The sequence below is a fragment of the Propithecus coquereli genome, unplaced genomic scaffold (genome assembly GCF_000956105.1).
Source record: "Propithecus coquereli isolate 6110/MARCELLA unplaced genomic scaffold, Pcoq_1.0 Scaffold44, whole genome shotgun sequence".
In the NCBI taxonomy this organism is placed as follows: domain Eukaryota; kingdom Metazoa; phylum Chordata; class Mammalia; order Primates; family Indriidae; genus Propithecus; species Propithecus coquereli.
This window is the reverse complement of record NW_012150174.1, coordinates 12079996-12094538: the sequence shown is the minus strand read 5'-3', so window position 1 is coordinate 12094538 and position 14543 is coordinate 12079996. Positions and strand designations below refer to the sequence as shown.

The window sequence follows — 14543 nt, the reverse complement described above, 5'->3', positions numbered from 1 at the left end:
TGTGAGAGACAGAACAATAAACCAATACATAAAATATCTCAGGCAGTGATAAGTACCATGGGAAAAAAATAAAGCAGAATGAGGATTGTGTAGAGAGGGAAGATCTCCCTGGTAGGAGGGAGCCAGGGAGGGAGCTTGCAGATACCTGAAGAAGTGCATTCCAGGTGGAGGAGGTGGTCAGTCCAGCCCACACACTGAGGCAAGACTGTGCCTGGTATGTGGGAAGGACAGCAAGGGCCCTTGTGGCTGGAGTTGGTGCCTGGGAGGACGGGTGGTGGGAGCCGCCTTCAGAGAAGTGGCAGGGGCCAGATTGTATAGCACATTGTAGAGCAGATGTTTAAGGGATATGTAATTTGAAACTCCATCCCAGTGACATGATTAATGAAAGAGTATCCAAGTTAGTTAGAATTTTGCAGCAAACATATGAAATTGTAAACGTTTGAACCAGGACCCTCATGGTTGAAAGAGCACATGCTCATTTAGAGAGGATTACAATTTAATAAAGAAGTCCTGTGTAATAATGGTCTCTTTTACATTCATGGTTTCTTAAAATTCTGAATTCTTGAATAATCCCCATTTAAATAATCCTAACACAACTGGGAAGTTACTTGCCAGTAAAGTCAGAAGTCGACCCCCAGCAGTTTTTATTCCGACAGGAGCTTATGGGCAGATGCTAGGAGTTGCTCTTATGTGATCACTCCTGTTCCTTAGTGGACTCATGTAGCTGGTTAGACAGATCCTCAGCAGGATAAAGCCTCTTGCTTCCTTCACACAGCTGCTCAGGCAGACTGAATTAATTGGAGATCTTAACCCAGAATATTTTCCTTTCCTGGGTCTACTTGTAGAAGAATGAGGCAAATCACATGTAACAAAATACTTTGTTTCCAGGATTAGTTAAAAACAAAACCAAAATCTTTTATAACTTCATTATAATGTAACTCTTTAAGGCAAGGATTGCTATCTGTTTTTGTTTTGTTTTGTTTTTCCACTTCTGTATCCCCAGTGCCTGAAATTATCCCCAGCATGTAGTAAGGGCTCAAAAATATTTGTTTTTATTGAACAAAGGTCACATTCTAGGTTCTTTCTACTTTTATGATCGCAAAAACGTAGCTATATTAATTTAGATTCGTTCCTTTTTAAACAGGAACTTTATAATTCATAAGGTTTATTTAAACATTCGTAAGTGAATTCACATTAACTCTTTCATGTTCTATCTGTCATTCCATTACAGACTGAGAAATAAGTTAGGATAATCTATATGTAAACGGCAATGACTCTAAGCTAAAGGGTCTAAGGCATCTCAATTTACCAACCGTTGATTTCTTTACTTTGGGGAGGCCACTCATTCCTTTATCTTCCTGCTTTGAGCCATCTCTTAGTAAAGGAAAAGGATCCTGGGGCAGTTTATTAATAGAGAAGGCTATGAAAACCATCCTTAGTATGCATTTAGGGCATAATTTAATTGGTTTAAATGATGCATTGTAAATGAGTTTTTATTACTGATAATTAATATTTTTTCAATAGAGATTCTCAGGGTTCTTCAAAAAGATGAATTTTTTTTCCCCACCATTGTATATACAATGTGGCTTCTCTATATTTATGATTTAGAGTCATGTTTTGGCCTGTGAAGCACAAAAACCTTTTTGGAGCCAAGTTTTGTCAATGCTAATACATGCCCTTTACATCCCACATTCCTTAATTGCTTCAAAAGCCTCACCTGATAGGTGAGCAGGCCTCACACCCTTATAAGAGAGGTAAGGTCATTGGCTAGTTTCCATGGAAGTTTGCATCGCTCTTCCCCATGAGGTGGCAGAAGCCTGGGCAAGCCAGCTGAGATATGCCTTAAGGTAGGGGCTGTCCTACAGGAGACATAAGGAGCAGGAGTCCAGCCCAGAGGCAGCTCTTGTGACTGCTGAGTGTTTTTCTCTTGAGTCTGTCAAGAGCAGGAAACGTGACGCATGTCATTCAGGCAGGGGCCGAGACTCCCTGGAAAGGTAAGACTCTCACTGGAGCTGCCCTTGACCAGGACACTTCCTCCACCTACTGCTCAGCAAAAAGTAAAGCTATTCCCCTCATGGAAGAGTCAGTGGTGGGGGTTCCTGGCTCACCTATGGTGGGGAGACTTTCTTGCCCCTGTACCACTGCTTTATTTTCTGAAACAGGTGAGTGTCCTCACAGATCAAGTGGAAGCCCAAGGAGAGAAGATTCGGGACCTGGAAGTGTGTCTGGAAGGACACCAGGTGAAACTCAATGCTGCTGAGGAGATGCTTCAACAGGTAAGGCGGTGGGGCTGAAGGCCCTGGGGTTCTGGAGCAGCTCATGTGCTGAAGTCCCTTTGTGTGCCCAGGCTACAGCTCTCACTGCTTACTTTCCCATTCTGCCTGGAGGTGGGCTTGGCCGCTCAGTGCATAATGTTTATACAGCAGGTGAAACCAGCCTGCACACTGAGAATGGCAGAGGGGGTAGGGCGGAGAAGGGCTGGCCTGAGAACCTGTTGAGCTGGTTAGACAGATTCCCAGGCAGCACTTTCTCCAGGCCTGATATGGCCAGAGAGCTCTCCTCTTGTCACAGGAACCACAGTTTGACTGCCTGGCATCTGGGGCTTTGGAAAGTCAGTTCTCGGTTTATTCTGTGCCCCCTCTCCCATCTTGCTCTGCACCCGCCTGCTCTGTGTAGTTTTCTTTGATAAAAGTTATTACATAAATAATATTTTCATTTAATAGACATCAAAATGAAAAAACAAATTATTTAGCTGCTCCCCTACCATTCAAATAATGTCTTCTCCTTATTTCCTTTTGGTCCTTGTTGTTGTGTTTACATATAATTTACAAAGCCATTGTCATACCAAAAGTGCAATTTAGTCCTCAGATTTTGTATGCTTGATGTCATATAGTGACTTTTTTTTCATTTTTAAGTTTTGCTCTGTAGTCATCTTTACTATCACTTAGATTATTTTGGCCAAGTATCATAATTGACTTAATCATTCTTTTACCCCTGAATAGTTTCACTGTATTACAAGTAATGAGCTACAATGTTTAGGAAGGGGTCTTTTCAGAATTTGTTGAGAAGCTAATTAGATTTTTAAATAAAATCTATTGATATGACATATCTAATTAATAGACTTTCCTAATTTAAATTGTTTTCACATTTTAAGTTATTTTGAAAATTAAACTATGACTAGAATTTGTGTGTGTGTATATATGCCTTGTGAGTTCCCGGTATAGCCCTCAGCACATGAAAGATGCTCACCAATTATTTAAAGAATGAAAATTAGTCCCTTGAAATAAGTGGATTCAAATAGATGACTGCTTATAATCTTTCTCCCAGAGTACTGGCATTTTTTTTTTTATTGTCATGATCAGCATAAGAGTTAGATTGTTTCTTGACAGTATAGTAATGAACACAGGCTTTGCATTTTACTTTTAGTCTTAGGATAAACATCTTAGCTCTGGTGTTTGTTTTGTTTGAGTGCATTTGAAGAACTTTTTTACAAAGTATTTTTACACATATGTCTTCATAAAAACTAGTTCCAGCAGCTCAGGAGCTGTTTGTTATCATTGCATTGCTGATTAATAAGTTACTATGTTGTTGGCTCCATTTGATTTCCTATTTAGATTATGTGCCATTTCTCTTACTCATAACATTCTCTGAAAATCTGAGTAGCAGTAGCAGTTGAGTCTTTTTTTTTTTTTTTCCCTTTCGAGTTGGATCTTTTGAAGACACAGGAAAGAAGTTAGCCTGATAGAAAAAAATCTCAAATGGCAGGAAAGCATTTTCATAAAAGGTGCATAACGTAACCCACTCGACTGTATTTTCAAGTCCGCACAAGGTGTCGTTTTGAGGTGGGAAGGGTAAGGGAGGAAGGTGATGGAGTGTTGTAAACAGTCCAGAGAGAGACCAAGAAAATTTGAATGTGGAAGGGAACATGTCAGAAAAATGTCAGAAGGTTGATGTTTCAGGAAGGTAGTCACTGGCCAGTAACCACATAATGAGAGGTCAGAGAATGGCTGCATTGTAGTGCCTGAGTCATCTGAAGCCCGCCCCGGCCTCTCCCCTGGGCCCGCTCTACACGCCTCTCCATGGCAGTGTTTCTGCTGCATTGTCAGCGTCTGTGTCAAGGAGATGTTGGTGCCCAGCACCACCCAGGGAGAGGCTGTGAGCATTATCCCATGGATGGCATTTTAGACTTTTTAAAAAGTCTTAACCTCAATTACCCTTTATATCCTGTTTGTTCTAAATCCTCTTTCTTGGGTGCTACCAGTGTGGTATGAGGCTTGTGGTACCATGTACCACGTGCCACAGAGGTGGATGTCTAGACCTGTATATATTAGAGTATGGTAGCTCTTTATTTGCCACTTCTGGGTTTCAAAGGTCTTCTGAACTTGATCAAGTTCTTTTTATGCCCATAAGCTTTCACTGTGTTCTCAGTCTTTCACGGGTAAAGCGATAAGAGTGTGGAATATTCCCGTCTTGACACATTGTGAGTTCAGGTCATAGGATGCATTTGAGCCTCAGCTCCCACTCATGTGTTTGCTGGGCTTGGTGGTACCAGAACTTGAAATCTTTGAGTTCCCAGCTCCAAATCCCAAGCCGAATGAATGTTCGGCCGCACATGCTGCCGCTCTCCTGAAATCTGCTTGATGCTGTCTGTAAAGGCACTTGGTTGTCACACCACAGTGCTTATGCAATGCCATCTACAGCTTGGAGTGCGTATGTGTCCTGCGAACTGGGGGCAGGCAAACACTTGCCGGGTTTGCCTGAGATATCCTGGGCTGTAGGGCTCTTGGCTTCTGCTGATGGGAGCAAGAATGACTCATGGCCTGGAGGCGGAGAATGGAGGCAAGCAATTGCCTCTCTCTGTCAGCCTCAGAGACCATGCCTGCCCTGAGCCAAGCCTGTCCTCCTGCTCAATAGCCTTGGGAGGCTGAAGGAGATCCTTTCACTGTCTTAGCACAGGGCCTTCTGACTGCCCGTGGACGAGGTGTTTCCCCTGGGTGTGCTGCTCCCGATCACCCCACCGTGAGCACTGAATCCACCCTGGCTGCTACTGCAGCTGCTACTCACCTCCAGTTGATTGCCCATGTAGGTAGGCCTGGTAATGCTAGATATTCTCATTTCCACAAGAAGCTGGAAATCCAAATTTAAAGATTTAAATATGTCTATTTTTAAAATATTGACAGCTTATTTAAATTTTAAAAATGCTGCATGAATGATACAATACATACCTATAGGTCAAGCCTGACCTGCAGACCTCCAGTCTGGAGTCTCTGCTCTATATTTTGCCCCCTCTGCTAGCTGGAATAGCAGGAGGAGGACTTAAGGAAACCCAAATCCAGTGAGCATAGCCTAAGCCCTGTGCTTAGATAGGCTCTAAGTACTGAGTTGTCTCTCCCCACGGCCATTCTCCTGACTAATGTTAGCCTCCCTCTAGGAGCCCAAGGGGGACGAGTGAGTTCTTCATCCAACTTATAAGCCATGGACCCCTCAGCCTGGCCTGGCCCCATCCCTGCTTAGTGCTGCTCTCCCAGCTCCCATCTGTTTTTCTCCACACATGACTTCATCCAGCCTCCAGAAAGAGAGAGCATGAGGACCTCTCTTGGGGCAGACAGGCAAACCAGAACCAAACAGAATCAGCGCAGGGTTAGGTCCACCCAAGCAGAACCTAGATTGTCAACACATTTGAGGGCAACATAATAGTTCTTGTCTGTAGCCCTCTGCAGGGTGCGGGGTGGGGAGGGGACACCAACGAGCATCTCTCAGGACTGCCTATGGAAGCACATACTCAGATATGGTCTTGGACTCATTGGGCATGTCTGGATTGCCCAGGAAACCTTCCCCATTAAGAAGAGGCATATCTCAAATGGATCTTTAAGGGGAAACAACCTGAGTCAGTTTTCATGGTCTGAGGTAGTCTGAGCCAGGGTATAGAGCTGAGAGTGCTGGGCCCTGCCTCTCTGGTCCTTAAACAAGTCATGGTGTTACCCAGCTGCACATAGAGGCTATCATAACCCAGTGCCCAGAATTGTACCCCAGGAGTTCAGGCATGGACCAGCGACCTTGTTGTGACTGGCTCAGAAATTTCTGTATCATAGGGAAGCTTCCCCTTGGTCTGCCAGTATATTTGAGGTCTCTGGTGGCTTATTTTAAAGTGGCCTCTGTGGGCTCTCTAGGGTCCAGTATCTTCCTGCCCAAGCTCCTCTGCCCCTGATCATAGACCCTTCTCTAGAGAGGGGTGATCTCAGGGAAGAAGCTGGTACTTCTCAGTGGATACGAGGTTTTGCACTGAGCTGACAGCCAAATGGAGTATTTTCTAGAGACTGGTCATCTGCAGGTGTAATAAACATCAAGAGCAGAAATGATGTTCGATGTCAAAAGGAAAACAGGAGGGAGGAAGTAGGGAGGAAGAAAGGACGCAGACCTCCTTGTGAGGACACAACCCTACTTTTGGAAAACTTTGGAGACAACAGCCTCTGCTTCCATCCTCCCACCTGACCCAGAGCTTTGGGGTTTAGGTGCTCCACTGTGCTGGCTGCCTTTCAGGGGACGCTGGAGAGGGACAGATGTCAGAGTGCGAGTCTGTGGATGTGTCTGTCTGCAGAGTTACCATTTGCTGTTGATCTGGGAAAGTCAGCCTGTTTTTTTACCTGTAGAAGATGGGGATGACAATATGGACTCTGTATTGCCCAGCTCTTGCCTTTTTAGAGTTGTAAAGCTATTCTAGTTTTGTTAAACGTGAAATATAACACAAATGGCCAGTGTAAGTCAAGACACTGAGCCAGGGGATGATGGGCCCAAGACATAGGTCTAGTACCTGGTTGATAAAGTTTCCAGGAGAACCTTTAAGGAGGTATTTCTGTCTCAGAAAGAATATTAAACATAGTTGTGTATATGATCCTGTGGGAGCCCAAATCTGTCTGGAGAGGCGAGACACTGAGTCATGAGTGAAGAAAACAGGAATTTTCCAAATATTCCCTTAAACCCCCTGTGGGGGATTTATGAGGCAGAAATAACTAGTTTCTTTAAAGTTTATCTCATTTGATGTTGGATCTCCAGACCACATTGTGGAGCAGATACTTTAACACCTTTTTACAAATACGGGTGAGGTTCAGAGAGATGATTTAGTTAGTGGGGACTGAGTCTGGAATCAAACTCATGTAGACTACGAGTATCTTTTCTCTGCACAGTGTTACTCATGAAAGAGGCTTCGCTGCAAGGCCTGGCCTTTTATTTCAAAGGCCAAAGAGACTGATTTTTCCTTTCATGCCTTTCCATGGCCTGGCCTGTTCTTTCATTCTGGTTTCAGGTTGCCAGTCTGGCTGCAGCCCTCTGTCATTGGTCAGTCACTCCTGGGGTCATATTCCACACTTAAAGATGGAGATAATTGCTTCAAGATGTGGTCCTTTAAGGAGAGAGTAAGTTGAAAGGCAAATTCTTTTTATCAGCTCCAGTCAGAACCTGAGCTTTAGAAAACGGAAATGACCCGTTCCTCTGCGATGTAAACTTTCTTTCATCTCTGAGACAGGAGGAGTATTTGTCTTTCTGGAAGAGGTTAGAGGTAGTGGTGAAGTGAGAGGGGTGAGTGGTAATTTCGTCCACTGGTTTTTTCCTAAAACTTCATCACCCACTTTCATCCCCTTTCACAGTAAGTAAAACAAACCACACTCCTCCCATACTACCTCCCTCCCCTCGTGCTGGCACCCTTGACACAGTTGGGAGCAGAAGCAGAATGCTGCCTGGGAAACCTTTGCCCCTTATCCTCACCCCATTCCAGACACACTGTGGTGGCTGCCCGCCTCCAGGAGACGCCCTGCAGGGTCCTGCCCTGAAGGTCTGGAGGCCTCCAGCAGGGGGCGACCTTTCTGGCCAGACAAGTAAGTAGTCTGGATCCAGAGCTGACTCCAGTCTTGGGGATGAGAGCTAGGGATCCAAGAATGTTTTCCTTACAGGCTAGACAGAATACAAACAGCCAGCAGAGGAGATGGAGAAGAAAAAAGAAAGATCGTGAAAACATAGAACAAGGCGATGGGGTGGCAAGGAGTAGCTTACACTGAGTGGATGTGGGGTGAGTCAGTTAAGAGCTAAGAAGTATAAGTTGCATCTCAAAGTTTGGACATCGGTCCCCAGAACCAGAACTATTCTGTGCCCCACTTGGTGAAGGCAGAAGCTGGGTTGCAGGCGAGCAGAAGTCTTGTTGAGGAGTGACGGGAAGATGAGGCAGCAGGGCTGGGTTATTCTCTCAAGAGCTTGGCTGTGGAGGGGGACGGAGAGAGAGAGACAGAGACAGACTTACACACACACACACACACACACACACGTGCACTTGCCCAGCAAGAGGACATGGGGGTTGATAGTGGTAGACTGAGGAGAAGGCAGGGTCAAGAAGGAAGTTTCTTTAGAATGTTAGAAATTTGATCATGTTTATAGCCTGAGGAATGGAAGCTGATGGTGAGGGAGAGATTAAATGCCTGTCCGAGTGGGTGATTGATGGTGCTCCCCTAGAGTAGCACAGAGCTTGGTGGGAACTTCCTCAGAGGCAGTGCAGAGGTGAGGGAGAGTCTGGGACCATGTGAGTGGGAGTCATTCTGAGTTACCAGCTAAAGGGAGAAACAGGACCAGAACTCAGAGAACAAAGCCAAAGTCTCCTGGCTAACCAGGAAGTAACCTTAAGGTTCATCAAGTTGTGTGAGGATGTGTAAAGAGTCTGGAGACTGAGAAATGGCCAGAAACGAGAAGGTCAGTCAAATGGGGTGATTCAGGAATGAATTCTGAAAGCATTTTATCTTTTGAAGCATACTTTTATGTGCAACCTGGAAACTTACTGCACTAGGGAACGGTTCTTAAAGGTGAAAGAAGTTAACAGAGAAGATGCCAGTATACAATTGTGGCAGATTAGCCTTGGAAAGGAGCTGAGGGCTTGTTTTCTCTAAGACCAGGGATTTAAGAGAGATGAATGAGATGATTCTGGGAAGCTTTGAAATAGAACTCAAGTTTAATGAATTATTGGGTGATTTTTTAAATCTTTTCAGTAAATATGAGGAGAGGTTATTTGAGGAGAAGAGGGGGTCAGGACAGGGTGGGAGTTTAGGGCGTGAGGAGACTAGAAAAGATTTGAAACAATCCCTAGATGGAATCAGCTGGAGGTAAATACAAGTTTGGCCATGCACTGTTGGAAGATCAGCTGTAATGAGATAACGTAAATTTGTACTGCAACGAGTTGGCATGATTAAGTGACTTTTACTAGCAATTCTCAGGCTATGGAGAGTGGAAACACAGACAAAAGACTATATGAGCTTTGGCGTGGGCAGGGGCTCTGATTAAGACATGCACATCAGGTCTGGAGGCAGGGATGAGTTTGGATGAAGGATTTTCTGGTGTAGATATGAGTACAATTGAAACGATTAACCTCAAGGTATAGAGTGGATAAGGAAACAAATACTGCTTAAAGGAAGTTGATAAACCAGGAAAATAGGGAGTTATTAAGTAACTAGTAGTCACAGAAGAAGAAATTAGAGGTTGAGTGAGCAAGTGGGACAGATGAAAGGTCAGATGATTGTGGTCAGAGGAGAGAATTTCAGAGCTGAAGATTTTGGAAGCAAAGCAAACACATTCTGGATAAAGCGGAGGGCCAAGTTGTGGCCATGCTGCTGAGAACCTGAAATGAAGTGGAAGCAAAGCTTATTGGAGCTGAAGCCAGAGTGCATACTGAGCGGAAGAGTCATTAACAAGGATGTTAAAGCTACTGAGGAGACGGAATGCACCTCAAGTAGGTAGAAAAGCTGTTGATCAAAAGATGAAAGACTCAAGGGAAATGGGAGGCTGTATTGGTTCCGAGTATTTGGGGATAACGTGATATCACTGAATAGTGCTGCCTTAGAATAGGAGGGTAGACGTGGATGATCGATGGGGACAAATCACAGTCTGGAAGCAGTCCTGAAACAGAGAGAAAGGTGCTCTCTGTAGGTTGGCTTGGTGGAAGAAAAGTGGTCTCCACTTGAGGTGACTGGGAAGAATATGTCAAATTGTTCAAAAGCCGAGATTCAGTTTTCATTGGAAGTAGATGGAGCAATTGAGGATGTAGGGTAGTTAACTCCTAATAAGATACGCATTTTAGAGATTACAGTATGTAATAGGGCTGGGCCCTTGCTGGGTCTGGAGATGGGGAGGTAGAGATGGATTGGGATAAGTTTTTTGAAGGCTGATTTTTTAGTTCAGGGACTAGAACAGTAATTATTAATGACAAGGACAAGGGGGAGATGATCATGAAAAGTGTAAGCATATGCTAACGGGAGTACATAAAAGTTTTATTATTGGTGAATTATATGAAGTTAACCAACCTCAGGTTTCTAATTAAAACTTTAGTGTGTCCTATTGTGAATGTCCACTTGGAATGCGAGTGTGGCCAATTCAAACACTGGCATCACAAATTGGAATGGCTATTGGAACCAATTAAAATATTATCCTCATCAGCTGGAACACTGGTATGACTAATTACAACCTGGTAGTTAAAACAGCTAGAAGGATTTTGGCAATGACGGAAGTAGAGTAAACTCTTAGCTTTCAAAAGAGGTCTATTATGATACTTTCTTGAATCCCACCAAAGCAGAATCTTAAATGCTGATCAATAGACAAAACTTCATGTTTATCACCTTCAGATGCTCGAGTACTCAACAGGGACTATGTTTTAAACTATTATATCCCTAGTCACTGGCAACTGGTAGGTATTTAAAAACATATATTTTTTTTTATTTCAGCATATTATGGGGGTACAGATGTTTAGGTTACGTATGTTGCCCTTGCCCCACCCCCCTGAGTCCAAGTTTCAAATATGTCCATCCTTCGGGTGGTGAGCATTGCACTCTTTGTGTATGCATATACCCGTCCCCTCCTCCCCCCTCCCCCCTGCCCAACATCCAATAGATGTTATTCTTACATGTGCACTTATGTGTTGATCAGTTAATACCAATTTGATGATGAATACATGTGGTGCTTGTCTTTCCATTCTTGGGATACCTCACTTAGTAGAATGTGTTCCAGCTCTATCCAGGAGTATACAAGAGGTGCTATATCACCATTGTTTCTTAAAGCTGAATAGTACCCCATGGTATATATATATACCACATTTTATTAATCCACTCATGTATTGATGGACACTTGGGTTGTTTCCACATCTTTGCGATTGTGAATTGTGCTGCTATAAACATAAAAACGTATTTTTTGAATAAATAAATTAAGGCTCACGGAGGAATTATTTTTCTCATATCTCAGTACTCCAAAGAAATTGATATTATCTTATGGACTTCGATTTGTGTGCTCATTCTTTTCACCTTTGCATTGGCAGCTGGGAAGCTCAGACATGCATTATCTCTAGCTGTTTATAGAACTTTATGGTATGGGTCTTCTAGTGACTGTAACTCTGGTTTCAACTTCTTTTCCCACTTGCTTTAGTTTTTATGATGTATTTTTTAACTTGAAATATCTATTTTGCAAACTACCTGAAATCATTTTCGGAACAAGGCAGATAGATAGAAGGGCTGAGAGAGAGAGAGAATGAAGTAGTGGAAGGAGAGAGAGAAGTGGGGAAAGGAAAGAGGGGGTGGAAGAGCGTAGGTGGTGTCGGGGAGGATTACATCTTACAATAGTCACTGACTCAAGAGCCAGAGAACTCAGCATCTCTGTGTGCCCCACACACAGCGAAGAACTGCGTAAGGCCCTTTATAGCCTGTGCAGCACCAGGCCCTGGTACATCATATGCGCTCAGTGGAATCTTGTCAATTTGAGTGGACATTTCTTGGGCTCCCTGAATATTTGTTGGTTGCTTTTTTTCAGCATTTTTTTATATCTCTTAAAATTCTTGGACTTCTTTCCTGGGAAACAGTATGCTACATTAAACAGAAATGAGTTCTGGAGTCAGATCTTGGTTTGAAATCTAACTCTGCTGCTGATTGGCATGTGTCCTTGGCCAAAAAAAATTTACTTACCCTCTCTGGGCCTGTTTCCTCCTCTGTTAAATCAGGATAATAATATTTATTGCCAACTCACTGGGAGGGTTTATTGAGAGGATGTGTGTAAAAGCACTCAACAAATCCAAGTCCCCCCATTATATTAGACACACTGACTGACTCCTTGTGACTAAGTAGCCTGCAGTGCTGCTGCCTCTGCCCTGTGAGCAGCTTCAAGTCTGGCTGGCCCAGGGTCAGCCGGCCTCCTTGGCCCAGTGCTCAGGGGGCTCATTGTGCTGAACTTTTGGGCTTCTAGATACCCATCCCTTCAGGTTAGCAGATGGAGAGTTTGTAGCCTACCTTCCCCAAGGACTGGGGGTCTTTGGCCTGGGGAATTACATATTCCAAGTCAAAATCTCTGTCGTATATAGTTTTATTCATGATCTGAGGATAGTTCCAAATCTGTGAACTCAGAACTTTTGAGTCAGAATGTTGAGATTGCCACGCTTGTGCTGGGGTTGGGTTGCCCAAGCTGATACAGAATGTTCAGACTGTGGCAGGATGTGTCTTTTTCCTCTGGTTATTTAGCCTGTTGATCTCCTGGTTGCTGTGCATATTCTTCTTGCTGGGACCTGTGTAGGCAGTGTCTACAATGTGCCAGGATTTTGGACCTCATGGGACATTGCTATTTTCCAGTGGAAAAATATGATGAGTTGGACTTTGGGAAATACTCCTGGTTCTTGAGGTCCTTTATAATTCCTGTCACCTTTGGGTTTATTTTTTTTACCTTGTTTATGCTTGTTAAGTGTATCTATTAATGACAGGTTTGCTGTTGAGGACCTGAAGTACTGGTTGTCATCTGCCACTGTCCTAGTTATGGCAGGACTAGTAACAATAACCTCCCTGGTCTGTCCTCACACAATCAGGAAAGAACAGTCTTCTTTTTTTTACATCCCATAGTGGCCAAATTGTAATTTTGATACAGCCCAGGAAAGATCCATTTCATATAATATGATCCCGATATAATCACTCAATAAATACTCTTTGAGCATCTACTTAGTGTTCTAACTCCCATCTAGGTTTAATGCAATGAGGTCTTACATTGAGACGTGTCGAAGACTGGGCTGAGCATAGACTGAGGCCAGGAGCTGATCTAAAAATTTTGTTTTTGAAAAATTTATTGTTAACATAAGTGTTCTCATTTTTTGCTGCTTTGGTTTAAAAAGATGGAGAAATTTGGTTCTTTGAGAGTACCCATTCATTTTTCCCTAGTTGGAAATAATGAATGATGGTTTCTATGGGCAAACATGTTTTTTGAGAGATGTAGCTCACATTGTCTTTCAGAGTATTGTGGGTGGTGGCAGGGGCTATGCCAGCCCTGAGTGGCCCCATGTCAACCCGCATCGATCCTTAAAGGCCTGTGGCTCATATGCAGCAGTCTCAGTTCTGTGTTGTCCAACACACAACTTAGAATGTTGCCTGATGTGCTAGATAAAGCTAGAGCTGTCCTTGTTGCCGTGGTGGTTTCTGATTTTGAGATCTGTTTTTGTTTGCAGGAGCTGCTAAGTCGCACATCTCTTGAGACGCAGAAGCTTGATCTGATGACTGAAGTGTCTGAGCTGAAGCTCAAGCTGGTTGGCATGGAGAAGGAGCAGAGAGAGCAGGAGGAGAAGCAGAGAAAAGCAGAGGTGGGTGTGATGCACCAAATTCTGGGGGGACCTGTGCTGTCCTAAGCTCAGACCTGGGGAGGCTGTCCTCATGTGGACTCAGGCCATCTGGTCGACCCCAAGCCTGGCAGCCACTGGGGGCCAAAAATATCTATACACTAGAGATGCAATGATCTGTTAATACCAAGTTATCAGGTTTTGCTGTGGCTGCACATTTCAGCAGTGCCCAAACCGCCTAGTTTTGGCTCTAAGGCTTTATCCTCCCTCAAACTGCTGACAAGGGTGGAAAGGGAAGCAGTCGTGGGGAAGGATCAGGCAAAATGTGGAGGGACACAAGATGTCTTTCAGGAGAACCAAAGTAAGGACGACATACTGGGGTGAAGTCAGCCCCCAGCAGGCCATTGGCACCACGTCCAAGGAGTCTGGAGACACTTTTGACGCGTGTTGCACTGACTAAGATGGAACCCTCAGATTATGTGTTTCTCTTCTCTCGATGGGTGAGCCTACATGCAGGCCTTCTCTTAGAGAATATTTCCTGATTTGGTTTTTTGTTTCTCAGGCTTTATACGCCATTGGCTAGAGCATGCCAGACTCCTTTTTGAATAAACATTTAGAGTATTTTAGGCTCAGGCCTCATTTGAGAGAGGGCAGTCTGTTTGAACCATAGATAACCATCTTCCTGTGCCTCTACCTACCTTCAGGTCCTTATATTCGTGCCTGGCAACGTGAGCTGTGCAGGAAGAAGATATGGGTTAGGTTTAGAAAAACACCTTGCTCATTTACCGACCTCACTGCTTAATGGCTCTATGAACGTCAACAAGCTAGCTACTTAATCTCACTGAAGTTTCATTTCTTTATCCATAAAATGGATATCTGTGTGGTAAATTCCAAATAAAATCATGAAAGTTAAGTGCCTATCATAGTTACCTGGCATTTT

The 14543-nt window shown here is 43.8% G+C and overlaps 1 protein-coding gene across 5 annotated transcripts in view; it reads left to right on the top strand.

The window, feature by feature from the left end:
• PPFIBP2 (PTPRF interacting protein, binding protein 2 (liprin beta 2)) overlaps window positions 1–14543 on the top strand; it is a 109670-nt gene that overhangs the window by 48279 nt on the left and 46848 nt on the right. For 3 of the 5 annotated variants that reach the window (XM_012654399.1, XM_012654401.1, XM_012654400.1), the window contains 2 exons: window positions 2163–2276; window positions 13496–13627. In XM_012654399.1, the coding sequence (XP_012509853.1) occupies window positions 2163–2276; window positions 13496–13627 (246 nt within the window). Of the gene's footprint in view, window positions 1–2162; window positions 2277–9498; window positions 9764–13495; window positions 13628–14543 lie in introns of those variants that run through there. The other 2 variants (XM_012654403.1, XM_012654402.1) reach the window with 2 other exon arrangements.